Consider the following 16849-nt stretch of genomic DNA (forward strand, 5'->3'; position numbering starts at 1 on the left):
TGTGTGTGTGTGTGTGTGTGTGTGTGTGTGTGTGTGTGTGTGTGTGTGTGTGTGTGTGTGTGTGTGTGTGTGCGTCAGCGATTGAGTCCCAGTTCCCAGTTTGTATTTAACATGTTAGTCATGTTTTCTTTTTAACCACTACTTATTTTCCAGTGATGACCAGTTAGAGGATTCAGACAGTGATGAGCATTCCCGGTCAGAGTCCGTAACAGGTATGAAGCCTAGTTTGTTGTTTCCTTGTTGTTCAGATTTGGACAAACCATATCTAAAGCTACTTGGATACATTTAAAACACACATTATTATCTTATTATTATTCTCTTTATGTTAGGTCTCATTGGAATAGATTTTATCATTGGTGTCAGGTTCTAGACAAGAAAGACCTCCGACCTGTTCTCTTGCCTTTCTTTTTCCAGGCCAGCAGTCCCAGTGGGAGAGCATGGATGTCAGCCTGGGGGTGACGTCTCTTAGTGTTCTCCAGCAGCCAGAGAAGCTCCAGTGGGAGGTCGTGGCCAGTGTGCTGGAAGACACGGTCAAGGACCTGGAGGAATTGGGTGCCAACCCTTCACTAAACCAAGCAAAGGCCCACGGCCAGGCCAAAGCAAAGGACAAGGTCTCTGACCACCACAACATTCCCTTTCCCTGCCTGCTGGCCGGAGGCCTGCTCAGCTACCGCTCAGCATCCAGCACCCCCATGGCTGGACCCCCACCCACAGCTCCAGCTACAACACGCAGGACCACAGATGTTCCCCTTAGGACTCAAGGCCCTGACCCCTCCCACCCTGGACCTCTACAGGACCAGGGTTCCATGGAGATAGAGACCTGCAACCCCCAGACTGCAGCCCAGGAGCAGGCCTTCTCTAACCTAGTGGGTTCCCATCCACCAAGCCCCTCTTCCCTGCCGGCTGTGCGCAGGACTATACCCGTGCTGTTGCTGTACAGTATCAGAGAAGTGGACGACAAGTCCTCAGGGCAGGTGTTTGCCCAAATGAACAACCTAATGAGCAAGGGACTCCACGAGGAGGGCTTCACTGTGCCACAGATTATAGAGATGGAGTTTGACACACATGAGCAGCTTCTTCTTCAGGATCCCCCTATCACTTACATTCAGCAGTTTGCTGATGCAGCAACTAATCTGGCAGGGTTAGATGGTCACATGGACAAATGGAGCACACTGGCTGCAGCAACAGCCTCCACCCCGCCTCGACCTGGAGCACTGGTGCAGTGCTTGAGGCTGCCCAAACAGTTGGAAGAGGAGAATCTTTATGTGGACTCTATCACGCCCTGCTGGGATGGTGTGCACCTTCTTGTGGGCTTGCAACGATGTGGCGCTGAATCTCTGAGCGCTACAAACCAAGTGGAAGCCCTCAACAATCTCAACCGCCTGCACTCTGCCCTCTGCAGCCAGCGCAAAGGAGACCCCCTCCACTCAGTGGCCAATGGGGTGGAAGGCCACCACTCAGGGGGGTCACCACCTCAGACCCCCCTCATTCTGCCCCCGGGAGACCAGCAGCAGCAGCAGAGGACCCCAAGTGGTGGGAGTGGAGGCTATCTTGCACTCTACAAGCTCAACTACTCCACACGTATTGTCACCTTGGACGTGGAACCTGTCAAGGTGCAGCAGATCTGGGACCCCTGTGATGCCATCACCTCTCTCATTTTGCTTCCTCCAGATGTGCTTGATAGCAGGGAGGATGACAGTGAAGAGGCTCCTGAGGAGGCTCACTCCTCTGGGTCCAAAAATGGCTCCTCTGGGTTTGGTGCGGGTCCAGCCAGCTCTGCTGCGTCTGGAACAGGGACTGCATGTGGAGCAGCCACAACTAGCAGCAGCGCTACTGTCACTAGCCCCTCGGCCTCTGCCTGGGGACACAAAGAGTGCAAGCGGATAGATGTGACTGGCCTGGGCCACCTGGTGGTCACCACACAGGCTGGGTACATTATGATACTGGACCTGTCCACTTTGGAGGTCCTGGCCAAGGTGGAACCGCCTATAAAGGAAGGTTCAGCAGAGGAGACGGACCCCTTTGTCTCAGTTACCTATTGCTCTGGGACTGACCGCCTTTGTGCCTGTACCAAAGGTGAGTGCTTCCTGCCTGGACCAGTTTCCCTGCAGACAGCAGCACTGTAGACTACTGGGATGCATAGGCTTGCTTTAACTTGCACTGATAAATGATGATGACGTTTTCTTATCATATCTTTATGACAAATCAGTTTATATAACTCGCTGTATCTATACATTGTTGTGGTTAAGCACCTGCAGGTAGATGAGTTGACATTATAAACTTACTTCAACTATATACTGTAAAGATAAATAAACTAAGGTCAGCGTTGCAATAGAAGTGAAAGAATTTGTAGGTATTTATTATATTTCTTTCCCCTTCTCAAGGTGGAGAACTTCATTTCCTTCAAATTGGAGGTGTGTGTGACGATATAGATGATGGAGACATGTTTATTGATGGCCCCATTTCTAAAGGGGCTGAACTTCTGCATGAGGGGGCTAAGCCCTGCTCCAACCCCTCTAGTCCTGGGATCACAGGTAAAACTGACACAAGACACACTCAGTCATTCATCCCCCTACATCGGGGGGAATTGTAGACCCCATTGTCTGACAGTAAACCAGACACATGTAGGTTTTCGTTTATTTGGCCCCCACCTGATACTGTTATTCTGATGTTTCACAACTGTCCCACAACTTGTGCAGGAGTGGACCTCCTGGTGGACCAACCGCTGACTACAGAAAGCCTCATGTCACTAGTGGAGCTGACACGCTTCGAGACGTTGACCCCCCGCTTCTCGGCCACAGTGCCACCATGCTGGGTGGAGGTGCAGCAAGAGCAGCAGCAGCGCCGCCACCCACAGCACCTTCACCAGCAGCATCACGGAGATGCAGCCCAACACACCCGCACCTGGAAGCTTCAGACTGACGGGTAGCTTTGACTTTATTGGTATTTTCAGGCAAAAGGAATATGTAATATGGGCAACAGTAGTTGTACAGGAACATGATCTTTCACTGTCCTATGTAATTGGTTATAAGCACATATATGTAGTCAGTTTCTATTAATATTTCACATATTGACCTCATATGTAAAGGGCAATTTCTCCATACTGTTTATTTACATTTATATACAGTCCAGCCATCTTAGAGGGTTTGTCTGCAGCCATGATGGCTTTCTTGCTAGCAGTAACACGTTTTTAAAGGGATCTTCTCCTTTCCATGAGTTTATCTGGGTAGATATAATATGACAAAAGAACAATTGATTTCTTTCCAAAAATATTCATTATTTCTTTATCAATCTTGTTCATATATGACAATATTTAAAGGCAGGCCACATAAATATGAAAATAGCCATTTCAGTATTCTTGCTTGCATTTCCAGGTGAAACCTTTTGCAGGTCTTAAACCATACACTAAGGCCTACCTTAGCCCAATGGTTTGGCTTATGCAAACTTTAATCTTAGTGTCTGTAGTTGCCCAGTATGGATTGTGCAGGTAAATCAAATTCTTTAAAAATCTTCCACTTAGCTGCCCCCATGTTTAGATAGTTTAGGGTCTTATATTTTAGCCTCTTACCATTCTACTCTTATCTTAAGATTATCATATTTCATTCAATATATTCAGTAGAAGGACATTGTAGCTACATTGTAGTTTGTTTTGCCGCTGCCAACTGGAGCAATCTTGCTTAATAATGGACCAATGTCAAAGATTGTTGTTCCCATCAGTAACTTAGCCACAAAAACAGGAACATAGGCTACATTTGACTTACAGATTTTCATTTTCACTGTAAATGCATATCTGTTCCAAATATTGATTATCAGTTTCATTAACTACTATTAATCCATACCGGCCTTGGAAAAAACAGTATTGGTCGATCCCTAATTTGGTGACCCGCATTGTCTTTGCAGCTCCAGCTGGGACGAGCATGTGTTTGAGCTGGTGCTTCCCAAGGCCTGCATGGTGGGCCATGTTGACTTCAAGTTCCTCCTGAATCCAAACATTGTCAACATTCCTCAGATCCAGGTCACTTTATTAAAGAACAAAGCACCCGGGCTGGGCAAAGTTAGTGGTAAGGACACAGCTTTGAATTGTATTCTTTTTGATCAGGGACACCATATTTCTTTTTCAGCTTTGGTATTTCATGATGTTCCTTTTGTCTTTCAGCTAAAATTAATTGGGGTGAACCACAATCTGTATCTAAATGTTTCCTCTCATGTCTGTAACAGAGACAGCGGTGGACAGACAGATCTCCTTCCCCCTCTCCAGTGTCCTCCATGCCAACGGGGAAAGGAACGGTCAGCCCCTTTTGCATGACTTCACAGAGGACATCCAATTTATGGACATAGAAGAGACATCAGGTAAATGATACAACCAGCTAGGGCTGGGCAATATATTGATATTATATTTATATTGTGATATGAGACTGGATATAGTCTAAGATTGTAGATATAATATTGCAAGTGTTCTCTTTTCCTGGTTTTGAAGGCTGCATTCCATTAAAATGATGTAATTCATGTGTTTGCTGTAGGCTCCATGCTCTGTCCATTCCTAGAGGACCACAAGGAGGACATCCTGTGTGGTCCAGTGTGGTTGGCCAGTGGGCTGGACCTCTCTGGCCATGCAGGCATGCTCAGCCTCACCAGCCCCAAGCTGGTCAAAGGTAACAACAGTCACATCAACACATTTCTGTTGAGTCACTGGCCCGACCCTGACCTGATCACAACCTAACACTTTAGCTTTTTGTGATCAGGAAGATGATAGGAAGAATCCTCCATGAAGTGTGTGTGTGTTTTTCTCAGTTGTTCCCTTGCACTTTCCACTGCAGGCATGGCAGGAGGCAAGTACCGCTCATTCCTGGTTCACATCAAAGCAGTGAGTGACAGGGCTATGGAGGAGAGCCCCCGGCCTGTGGTGAGGATGCCCAGTGCCAAGCCCCAGAGCACCAAAGCCCACTCACTGTCTACCCTGCTGCAACGGGCTCAGGCCTCCAAGGTATAAATACACAGCTTCTAGTCCTTTTTTAGACATAGGTTCAAATTTTAAAACAAAACTTACATGCCAATATGAACGTTGCTGTAATGATTGCTCCTGTTCTTACGGGCCATTAAGAGATTTTTTGCTAGTGTGCTTCCAAAGTAAGTGCTGGGGGACAAAATCTACAGTTGTAGTTTGGTCCAAGAATATATTTGAAGTTTATCTTAGTTAAGCATGTATGTTAGTATGAGTCTTTTATAGTTAAATCAATTGAGTTTCTTTCTATTTACAGTCCATTAAGTGCAGTCTTAGTCTTTCTATATTTTGCTAGACAGTGGTTCCTTGTTCCACTCCAGTGGAAGGTCTGCTGCTATGCCGGCTTTGCTTATTCACACAGAACCAGACAAAGGCGGCATAATGCTGCCCCAGTGTTTGACTTCACATAGCATGCCGGCATTCGCTAGCAAAAAAGGAGTAACGTTTAATGCAACAATGCGGCGTCTAATGTGTGAGCACTCCGCAGTGTTGATTTAACCACGCTAACCCGACCGGACCCTCAAGCATTTTTAGGACTACAGTTCTCAGTAGAGAGGACAAAGGCGGACTGAGCGCCGCGGCACACACGTACATTATATATGCGTTTGAGAGAGAGAGAGCGAGTGGAAGAGAAGGTGGACTATTGTATGCATTGTTTCTGTAAATTGTTAATAACTTTAGCTACTGAGAACACTGCTTTTCCACTTTTTGACCTGTCTGTGGGTCAACTCACATACTGCATCATACATTTCACAAAGACTTGGTTCAGCACTGTTACGGCTCTGCCACTACCTCCGCTGCCTGCTTAAAGGCGCAACAGCTCTGTCCCCACATTCCGTCTTTGTAACTTTGACACAGGCGGCGAAGCGGCTGCAAAGCACTACAGTCCCACCTTAAAGAGGCTGTGTGAAAGGAGCTATAGTAACACTCAGTACAAACTCTGTCCTAAAAAGACTTTAGAAGATACTCACTTGAGTTGACTCAGTCAGACTGCTAAAAACCTTCTTTTTTTTTTTTCAGATAGACTTAATGCTCAACTTATTTTAAAAATGTATTTTTTGCACAGAACGAGGACTGTGGGTTTTGTCCAGGATCACTTAGATTGAATCATGTTATGAATAGATCTCCTCAGGGTAGGGATGAACAGGAGGAGTGATTACAGCAAGCAAAAACAGGTTCAGCGTGCGAATGGGTACCTGACTGATGGACATGGGAAAATTGTGAACCTATCCTTTACAAACAAAATTGTACATTTTTAATCTGATACATTTCAAACTGTCAAACATATTCAAAGTCATACTTGTCATAATGGCATTGTTTAGTAAACTGTTACCAGTAATGGAAACCCATTAAAGCAAAATGAATAATTAGTCCACCACTGACACAATTTCATTGTGTGTGTGCGTGTGTGTATGTTGTGCGTGTTGTGTGTAGGTCTCTGCAGTGAAAAGCGAAACCACTGCACCTTTGAAAAAAGTAGAAAACCTGCGAGGATGTGACCTGCTGCAGGAAGCGTCAGTCACAATCAGACGGTTTAAGAAGACATCGATGCCCAAAGAAAGGTCCGATTAATGTTGACGTTCTGTTTACACTGTCAACATGTTTTCATGGTGAACACTAAACACAGCAAGACATACACTTGATACAATTGTCTGGATGGTTCCTACATGCTGTCGACACCTCACTGGGATCCCAAATCAGTGTGAGGTCTCTATCGTGATCCCATTTCGGAACAAGGGCTGAACGATTTTGAAAATAATCTAATTGTGATTTTTTTTTTCACCAATATTGCGATTGTGATTTAATATGAGATTATTTTGTAAGCTCTTTATCTTCTGTATTATTCAACAAAGACATGCAGTAAATCATTGTATGGTATGAACAACACAAGATTAGATAGATTAAACCATCAGTTCTCTTCTGGAGGCCAGGCCTGGATTTGATGATGAAATTAGGTGATGCATAAATTCATATGAATGACATCTTTTATTGAACTATTCAATCCCAGTAGTATGATGAGCGCTGACCCAGCCTGGTGGAAACATTCACATGAAAGGCAGAAACAAACTAAATAATATAAAAACAAATATGTGGCTTTACCACACTTAGTTGTATTTACATTATTATTTACTGTAATAAACATATGTAAACATGTGGATTGCACTTTTTAAACACTGTCAGTGAACGTACTAGGCAGTTAAATAAGAAAAAATATAGTACACAGTTGTGTTCAGAATAACAGCAGTGTTTAAAAAAAAAAAGTGAATTATGCTCAAAATCCTTAGAATAGCTTTAAATGCCATAATATCAATGCATCGGGAACACTGCACATTCAATTCTAAATCAAAACATGCCCAAAATGGAATATTAGGCTGTTCAAAAATAAAGCACTATTTACAGGTTTCCTTACAAACTCAAACATTTACTGTATGAACTGAAAAATGTCTCAAGGATTTGCTTTACTTTGAGTCGCTACACAAATATTTAGTTGCATAACCATTATTTCTGAGATCTGCTTCACATCTGTGTTGCATGGAGTCACCTGTGAACAGGTATTCCAGCCCAGGACCATTGAACTACATCCCATAATTCCTCTGCATTACTGAGTTTTGCTTCAGAAACAATATTTTTGATGTCACCCCACAAGTTTTCTATGGGACTGAGGTCCGCTCCAAAACATCAATGTGGTTCATCTGGAACCAGGACTTTGCTCCTTCCTGGTGTGTTTTGGGTCCTTGTCTTGTAGAAGGACCTATTTCAAAGGCATTTCCTTTTCAGCATAAGGCAACATGATCTTTTCAAGAATTTTGATGTATTAAACTGTGCTGATGTACTGTGTTTTGAATTCAGTGCTGGGGGGTGGAAGACAAACTGTTCTGAAGCCTGAAGGTCTTTGTTTCTACTGTACATATTGCAGAAAAACTTTTAACCAACTGTCTTTATGTCCCTCATTGCTTTTCAGGGTCCAACGCTGTGCTATGCTGCAGTTCCCGGACTTCCATGAGAAGTTGCTGGACGCGCTGTGTCGGCGGACTGAGGACAGCCCGTCCACGGAGCACGCCCAAAGCCTCATCCTAGACATCTTGTGCTGGCTGGCTGGGGTTTTCTCTAATGGACCCTGCAGGTAGGACTAAAGTTCCTGCACAGCAAATAAGACTGCATCATCTAGGACATCTAGGTCACACATTACTTCCACTTTGATATTTTACAGACAAGTAATATATCCTGTGGCTTCTTTTTAGTTTAAGAGAAGGAAAAGAGGGCCTGCTGGTGAAAACCCGAACGCGTCTAACGGATATTGTGCGGATGTGTTTCTTTGAGGCTGGCCGGAGTATAGCACATAAATGTGCTCGCTTTCTAGCACTTTGTATCAGGTAAGAAGAATGGTTGATTTTAGTAATGTTGCTTTTAGCTCTTTTCCACTACGGAAGCTTTGAGACTGGACACCAATATCATATGGGGTACCCACAGTATTTGGAACAGAGATTAAATAGAATAATTATACTCAGTTCTGGAAATTATCGTGGATTAACAACATTTTATTTCACCTCGGGGGCACCACCCATCAAAATGGGAAAATGTTTTATGAATGAATGAATACAGTCTCAGTCGGGAGGTGACATTCTTGGCTCCTAAGTGGCAACCTTAAGACCTTATACACACAACTTTATCAATTAGACAAAATTATTGGTAATGAATTAATTGTTAAATTTAACTTAAATCCAACATATAATTAGCAAATATAAATAAACCTATTTGTAAAAAAAAAACACACATTAAAGATTGGCCAACTGGCCAATAGGTAATAATGATAATAATAACTAGACACTTTGGCGTGGCCTATATAATCAGATTCAGCTCATTGCAAGGACTATGGTGATGTAAGGTTTTCTAATGCGCCATGTTGGATGGGGGAGTCACATTATGTAAGTGGTGAATCCAAACTTGGGTCCCATAGGCCACGTCTACTTTGACGAATCAGTACTCCACTGTAGGCGTGGCCTCTAGAGTGACCCTTGATGGTACCCTCAAAAGTTTGTAAAAACCAGATGAACCGTTAGTTTCCCTAGTGGCCAATTTATCGGTTGAAGAGCCTCCGAGGGTCATGGGAAACAAGAATCTTAAGTCTTGATTGATATCATAAATTTTGGCAGAGAAATGGCAAAATTTGTTTTCTTAGCTAGCTAGGCAAATATGTTTGTGCGTAATTTGAACAATCTTTCTCCCATAAAAATTCTTTTGATAACTTTTTCTCACGTCATTTCGTGCCGATCGGTAGGCGGAATGGGCGTGTTCTATATCACGAGGTTCAGATGAATTCAGGGAACGCGTGGATATGTGTATTTCTTATGCGTGATGGGAGTTATAAGGGTTTTTCTGCTACAGGTCAAAAGCAGAGTTGTCCCGTTACATTATGCAAGTTTGCCATATCGGGTAGCGGATCTGTATTTTGAATGAACTGGACAACGTAATGTAATGGACTATTCCGCTTCCAACCTGTAGGAGGACCGAAGCAGGAAGGCTTCTCTAGTGTTGCTTTAACATTAAAACATGATTTATAAAATCATGCCAACAATTGTTTTAATAGCTTAGTTTTCTATGTCCTTAAAAGGTATTTAAAAAGGCTTTAGGCCGCCCTACACGTTAATGTAGTCCCCAGTTTAATATGCTGCTTACTTTTATACAACATTGTAGTAGGGGGTCCCTGCTCTCTCTCTCTCTCTCTCTCTCTCTCTCTGTTAAGTGGTCCTTGGCTTTAAAAAACGTTGAAGACCCGTGCTCTATAGCATCAACCCCAATATCACTGGAAATGGTAAAGTTTCATCTGGCCAGGGGAAACATGGGCTGGAGGGGAAAGAGCAAGAAATACAATAGAACAAAATAGTTTACTACTGCAAGTGTTAAATGTTAAGAAAATACCATTGTGTTTACTGCATTTGGAAAGTAACTTAACTCCTCAACACTGCACAAACGTTACAGTACACAAATGCAATGCATTGCAGCAAAACACACATGCTGAATACTCTGATTGGAATATCACCTGTATATTAGAGCAAACTTTCTTTCAGATCACTTATCCTGCATCATTGATTGTTGTGTTTGCTGTGTTGCATTTCTTCACCCAAGAATACCTGAACTTGGCTTTATTCATTGAACAGTGGCCTAATTTAGGTTTGATTTAAGTTTCCGTAGTTGTAAAGGCCTATATGATGAAGTAGTTGTTCTTCCCTGATCACTTTTATATTGCAATCCTAATGAACATACTGTTGTATTTCCTACTGTAGCAATGGGAAAGGGGAGCCGAGTCAACAGGGTTTTGCCGTGTGTCTCCTGAAGGCTATGCTTGACAATATGCCGTACTTGCCTGCAGCAGCAACAGGCGGTAAGTAACCGAACAACAATATAGAACAACATGCCCCAGTATTGCTCTTCTCACCTGTCTTTCTCCTGTCTGCTTTTAGGCTCGGTGTTCTGGTACTTTGTGTTGCTGAACTATGTAAAGGAAGAGGACCTGGCGGGCTGCAGCACCGCCTGCGCTGCCCTGCTCACCACCATCTCTCGCCAGCTGCAGGACCGCCTCACCCCGCTAGAGGCACTGCTGCAGACCAGGTACTTCTCACGGTCCAGTACAGGGGAAGCTTACAACCTCTGCAGGCTAAAGCTGCATAAACACAACAATGTTGTGCACATCCATGTAGTTGCAGGTGCAGAAAAAAAAGTGAACTTTCAAAGAACGCCGAAATGCTTTGTGCCTTATTTGCACTATTAAAAGTATTTTCCGGCGAATTAAGCTGTTGTGTGGACGTTACCTTGTTAGAACTGCACAAACAACATTTAATACAATTACTTAACTTGTAATAAGTAAATACCAGTAGTTCTTTTATGATGCTTGGTAAATGGCATATAGACTGCATTTCTACAGCGCTTTTCTGGTCTTAACCGCTCAAAGTGCTTTACACACTACAGGCACCTTTCACCCTACTCACACACACATTGACACACTTGTGGCCCAGGCTGCCATACAAAGTCATGCTCATCAGCATGACAACATTCACACACCGATGGAGCAGAACCAGGAGCAGTTTGGGGTTCAGTATCTTGCCCCGAGACAATTTGACATGTTGACCGCAGGGCCCAGGGATCAAACAAATTCAGGATGGTCTCATTAGCAGTGTCCTTACTTCCTTGATCATTCTACCCTAACACTATCATCCTCCTCTTCAAGGTACGGCCTGTACAGCTCTCCATTTGACCCGGTGCTCTTTGACCTGGAGGTCAGTGGTTCCTCCTGTAAGAATGCCTTCAACAGCAGCATTGGAGTCCAGTCAGATGAGATCGACCTCTCTGACATTCTGTCAGGTATTAGCTATGCACTGATTACCATCATGTTAAGCTATGCTATAACACTGTTATATACAAAGATACTATAAATACCAAAGAAGATAACTTTAAAATAGTTTGAACTTGTCCAGTATATTTTGGCCATTTAATGAGGGGATCATGTTTAAATTTGGCTTCCGTTCCTACATTGGTAAAGTGTATTTACATCCATATATCAGGTTAGCACTAGAACCACCTGGCTCTTGGGGGTACTATTTCCTCCAAGTCTGACGCCCAAGAGAGTCTGGATCTTTTTGTTTGCAAAGGTGGGGCATTAACTCCTAATCAATTCCCATATCTCTAACGCTGCGTCTCCATCTCTATAACAGCAAACAGTGGTGGAAGAAGAATTCAGATACTTTATTTCAATAAAAGTACTACTACCACACTGCATTGAAAACGTTACTTCAGTATATCAGTATAAGCATTATTAGGAAAATCCGTCCAGGACAACCAATCTATTTGGTTCGTTTTGATGCTCTTCTGAGTTGTAAGCAGTGTACAACCCAAAAGTGATCGTTTGTGTTGTTCGTCCTGCAGGGAATGGAAAAGTAAGCAGCTGTGCAGCGGCCGAAGGCAGCTTTACAGCATTGACAGGACTCCTGGAGGTAGAGCCTTTGCACTTTACTTGTATCTCCACTAGTGATGGCACACGGGTGGAACGAGATGACGCCAGCATGTTCACCGGTAAACTTGACTTTTCTTTCATTTCACTTTACTTGTCCTTTGCTCATGAACCGGTCACTGCCTGAACTTCTACTCTTTAATTCCAGTAAGTACATTTGGCGTGACGCCTGCGGTGGGTGGCCTGTCAACAGGAACGGTTGGTGAAGCTTCTACCGCTTTGAGCTCTGCAGCCCAGGTGGCCCTGCAGTCGTTGTCCCACGCCATGGTGTCTGCAGAGCAGCAGCTGCAGGTCCTGCAGGAGAAACAGCAGCAACTGCTAAAGCTGCAGCAGCAGGTCAAAGACACATATACAAAATTGCTTTAAAAATATTTAATATATCATAACGTCTAGCAATCCATGTAATGGATTAGAGGTTGTGGTAGTTGTAGTAGTTTTTTAGTAGTTGTGTTTCTTTCACCACCACTAATTGAGCTACTCACCATTTGAATAGGGAGTAGAGTGAATTGATTATTTGATTAAAGAAGAACACATTATTACAGAAGGCTAAATAAAGTATGTTATAATATACCGTATATATGTATTACACGCATAGGCCCAAATCACACACACATGCACAGGAACCATGCACATGCAATAAATGGAGAAGCCTTTCATCAGCAAGTTCTGGCTTTTATATGACTACAGGAGTATCCAGGTGAAGAATGTGTGTCTGCAAGTGATGATGCTGTTATAAAACCTTGTGGTTAGTAATAGCTCCTTTGTCTGTGATAACAGAAGGCCAAACTGGAGGCCAAGCTCCACCAGACCACCTCTGCAGCCGCTAATGCCTCTGGTGTGGGGCCCATCCACAACTCGGTGCCATCCAATGCCGCCTCTGCTCCGGGCTTCTTCATTCACCCCTCTGATGTCATCCCCCCAACACCTAAAACTACTCCCCTGTTCATGACCCCCCCTCTCACGCCGCCCAACGAGGCGGTGTCGGCGGCCTTTAGCGCAGAGCTGGCTCACCTATTCCCCGGCTCCATGATGGACCCCGGGCCTGTCAACCTGGCAGCACACAAGAACTCCCAGAAAGCCAAGCCGGTTAGTTCTATGCTGCTATATGCTTTCTTTATCAATGACAGCTGGCTCAGTATCAAAACTTAAAGAGGTCTCCCCTGCAGCAAACTGTGCTTGTCAATGACCAACACATCAGTAAACACGTCAGGCTGAAATAAGTTGTTTGCAGTTTAAACAGTTCTATCACTTTTCAGAAAATCAAATCAAATATCACAACAGCTTTGACCAAATACCTCTATCCATATTTCAATGATATTGTAGGGTTGACTACTGGTGCTTACACAAAATTATATCATTTTTGATTATCATTAATAATGTGGAAATAATTAGTTAGTGGGTGAAGGCAAATAGTAGAACAGTCTAGTAAGTTCAGAAAATTACATCACTTTACTGTAATGCTGCCTTTAAAACCTGGGGGAAAAACAATATCTGCGCCATATATATATATATATATATATATATATATATATATATATATCTATCTTTGAAATCTAAAACAATATCTAGTCTAATATAAGGCATGTAAAAATGATTCCCCAACATTAACAGTAGGTGTGAACATTCTGAAACGATACACAGCCTGAGTAACATACAGTGTGAAAGAAGAGTTGATGAAATGGCTATCAGCCAAAGTAGAGTCAGTGCATTAAAATGAAAAAAAATGTATAAAGTTTAATTTTCAAATGTGGAATAATGTTGTTTTTTTTTGCTGCAGAGCCCCATGGGCAGTGGTCTGGCTTTGGCCATTTCCCAGGCATCTCACTTCCTGCAGCCTCCTCCACACCAGTCCATCATCATAGAGCGGATGCATTCTGGTATGTCATGTAGCAATGTTCCATAATTACCACCTAAGTGGTGCTTAAAATGTCTTATTTATTTAGATGTGCACATACTGAAACACATTTTTGAAACAGGTTAGAGAGTAAAGAAAATGTAATTGTGCTTTCAAATCATGTCACATTTGTCACAAGTTATCTATTAAGAAATAATTGTGATGAAACTTTTACATTTAAAATCTTGAAAAACAAAGTGAACTTCCTGTTACCCCTACCTTTCTTCCTAGGAGCTCGTCGCTTTGTGACGCTGGACTTCGGCCGTCCCGTCCTGCTGACAGACGCTCTGATCCCGACCTGTGGCGACCTGGCCTCTCTGTCCATAGACATCTGGACCCTGGGAGAGGAGGTGGACGGCCGTAGGCTGGTGGTGGCCACCGACATCAGCACCCACTCTCTCATTCTGCACGACCTGCTTCCACCACCTGTCTGCAGGTTCATGAAGGTCTGTATATTTACTGTGGAAAGTTGCAGGTTGGTTGACCTGAGGCCTGTATTACGGAGCAAGATTTGGCGTTACCAAGCTAACTCTGTCACGTTGGTGGATCAGTTGTTACCGGGTTCAGTCGCCGTGGTAGCTTATGGTGAATACCTAACCTGGTTGAGAGCGGGTTATGTTGGAGATCAGAGAACAACCGGTGTAAAGCACGCCTTCTGACCAATCAACACTCGAGAAAATGGCGTCACCATTCTTAGAAGAGCCTCTGGAGCTCGATGCGTGGAGAGAAAGAGCGTGTTGCCGATGCCACACATCAGTTTGAATTGTGTTTAGATATTTTTATGTTCTCACAATAGCTTCCCACTGCCATGGTAGCATTGAAATAATAGGCTAAATCAATGACAGTTTATGAAAGCACAAGTGTAATTATGTTCAGATCTTGGCCTGACGTTGTGATTTACAAATTTACACCGTCAGCTTTTTTTGGCCAGCAGTCCTTCCTTTTTTAGGAAGCAGCGACTTTATTGCACTTTGCCTGTAAAACTGTGTCTGTGTTCTTATTGTTAATATTTATGTAGAATTATAGTTTGCTCTTCTTATGTAAAATATGCGTTTCTGGTAGATGTTTGCGATTGGTCATGCTGTGCAAACACCGCCTCTTTAATGTGAATGTGTGCGTCTCTGGATTGGGAATCCCTGGGTTGACTGAACTAGTTGATAACCACCATCGTGACACAGCTGATGTAGGACCGCGGTGGTTAGGTGAAGCCGGGTAACTGAAATAAATCTAGGGCATGTTGCTCTTGATTCGTAGTACAGGCCTCTGATGTTTTGAGTTTTTGTGGCTTTTGTTAGTTTACCATCCCCCTCTTTTTCTTCATTAGATCACTGTGATTGGGCGCTATGGCAGCACCAATGCTCGGGCAAAGATCCCACTGGGCTTCTACTATGGCCACACTTACATCCTGCCGTGGGAGAGTGAGCTTAAATTGATGCACGATCCTCTGCGGGGAGAAAGCGAGGCAGCCAGCCAGCCCGACGTGGATCAGCACTTGTCCATGATGGTGGCACTGCAGGAAGACATCCAGTGCAGGTAAGACTGAATGTCCTATAATATTACTGTTTGACTGACCTTGCTACTAATTGACCCAAAATCTGTTCAATTGAGTTGTAATTTCCTCATACATGAAATGTCTTAATCTCAGATTTTTATTTCTCTTTTTGTTTTTTTTAATTATTAAAGAGTTTAACCAACATGTCACATGACATGAGTTCCACCAATCAGAGGTATCACACACATTGGGGTTGTGGGTTTATTACATTGTAAACAAATGACAAAAAAAAGTGTAGCCATGATGTGCTTTGTCATAAAAATCAGCTGGAGGGCAGCTGATCTGTGTGCGGTGAAAAATAAAATAAAATAAAAAATACACTGAAAAGGGAATTTTGATTTTCGTTATCTACCTAGGCGGGTCTTCATTTACCTGGGCGGTGAATCGAAGTAGAACCTATGAGAAACACTGTACTCTATCTGTAAAGTGTCCTGAGATAACTTCTCTTATGATTTGACACTATGGAGAACATTGAGTAGAATCTGTTGGGAACTATTTTCAGCACTGATTGATTCATATTTGATGCTCTGCTGTTCTCCTTTACCAGATACAATCTGGCTTGCCATCGGCTGGAGACCCTTCTGCAGAACATCGACCTGCCGCCTCTCAACAGCGCCAACAATGCCCAGTACTTTTTACGAAAGCCAGACAAGGTGGTGGAAGAGGACCAGCGTGTTTTCTCAGCGTACCAGGATTGCATCCAGCTGCAGCTTCAACTCAACCTGGCTCACCACGCTGTCCAACGACTGCGCGTGTCACTCGGGGCCAGCCGCAGGTTGCTCCCCACGGGCGGGGCTGTGGAGGCCCAGGAGCTGGTCCACAACTCTTCCACAGAGCAGCTGAGGACCATCATCCGCTACCTTTTGGACACACTACTCAGCCTGCTGCACTCCAACAACGGTGAGATAATAAACATTACATTTTCATTTTCAAGAGCAATTGTTGAAGGAGACACAAATAATACAGCCACAATTGTACTTGTAGAGGACATGTGTACACAGAGGAAAGCCTTAATACTATCATTAGTGGAGCAGGGAGACTGTACCATTATCCTTCTCTTCAGTGTTTCTCTTGATTCAATGAAAAAGCTGACTATATTGACAACAATATTCTTCTATAAAACATTTCTTTATTTTGTAGGCAAAAAATACATTAAAACATAATTACTTATTTTAAAATAGTGTCCCCATATGAAATAAATACATTGCTCGTGTACACTTGTTGAAGTAGCTGATCATAATGTAAACTAGTAAGCCAAGATCATCTGCTCACCCTGACAGCAACACACCTCCAGAAATATGAACTAAGCTCAACAAACTTACCTGAGACTCACCTGAGACTGTCCCTGGTCTCCCTGTTCCTTACCTGAGACTCTACACCTGACTGTGCCTGGTC

At 43.4% G+C, this 16849-nt stretch overlaps 1 protein-coding gene across 4 annotated transcripts in view; it reads left to right on the forward strand.

The window, feature by feature from the left end:
* The window catches only part of birc6 (baculoviral IAP repeat containing 6), a 104391-nt gene that overhangs the window by 16680 nt on the left and 70862 nt on the right, over window positions 1–16849 (forward strand). For all 4 annotated transcript variants that reach the window (XM_034898926.1, XM_034898928.1, XM_034898929.1 and 1 more), the window contains exons 9-29: window positions 154–212; window positions 415–2076; window positions 2385–2534; window positions 2700–2925; window positions 3901–4061; window positions 4219–4350; window positions 4521–4652; window positions 4818–4984; window positions 6437–6564; window positions 7965–8126; window positions 8245–8376; window positions 10288–10385; window positions 10465–10612; window positions 11229–11362; window positions 11924–12070; window positions 12157–12344; window positions 12786–13094; window positions 13786–13885; window positions 14134–14348; window positions 15227–15435; window positions 16002–16354. In XM_034898926.1, the coding sequence (XP_034754817.1) occupies window positions 154–212; window positions 415–2076; window positions 2385–2534; window positions 2700–2925; window positions 3901–4061; window positions 4219–4350; window positions 4521–4652; window positions 4818–4984; window positions 6437–6564; window positions 7965–8126; window positions 8245–8376; window positions 10288–10385; window positions 10465–10612; window positions 11229–11362; window positions 11924–12070; window positions 12157–12344; window positions 12786–13094; window positions 13786–13885; window positions 14134–14348; window positions 15227–15435; window positions 16002–16354 (5012 nt within the window). The remainder of the gene's footprint in view (window positions 1–153; window positions 213–414; window positions 2077–2384; window positions 2535–2699; window positions 2926–3900; window positions 4062–4218; window positions 4351–4520; window positions 4653–4817; window positions 4985–6436; window positions 6565–7964; window positions 8127–8244; window positions 8377–10287; window positions 10386–10464; window positions 10613–11228; window positions 11363–11923; window positions 12071–12156; window positions 12345–12785; window positions 13095–13785; window positions 13886–14133; window positions 14349–15226; window positions 15436–16001; window positions 16355–16849) is intronic.

This window comes from Etheostoma cragini, chromosome 17, assembly GCF_013103735.1.
Source record: "Etheostoma cragini isolate CJK2018 chromosome 17, CSU_Ecrag_1.0, whole genome shotgun sequence".
Taxonomy (NCBI): Eukaryota; Metazoa; Chordata; class Actinopteri; order Perciformes; family Percidae; genus Etheostoma; species Etheostoma cragini.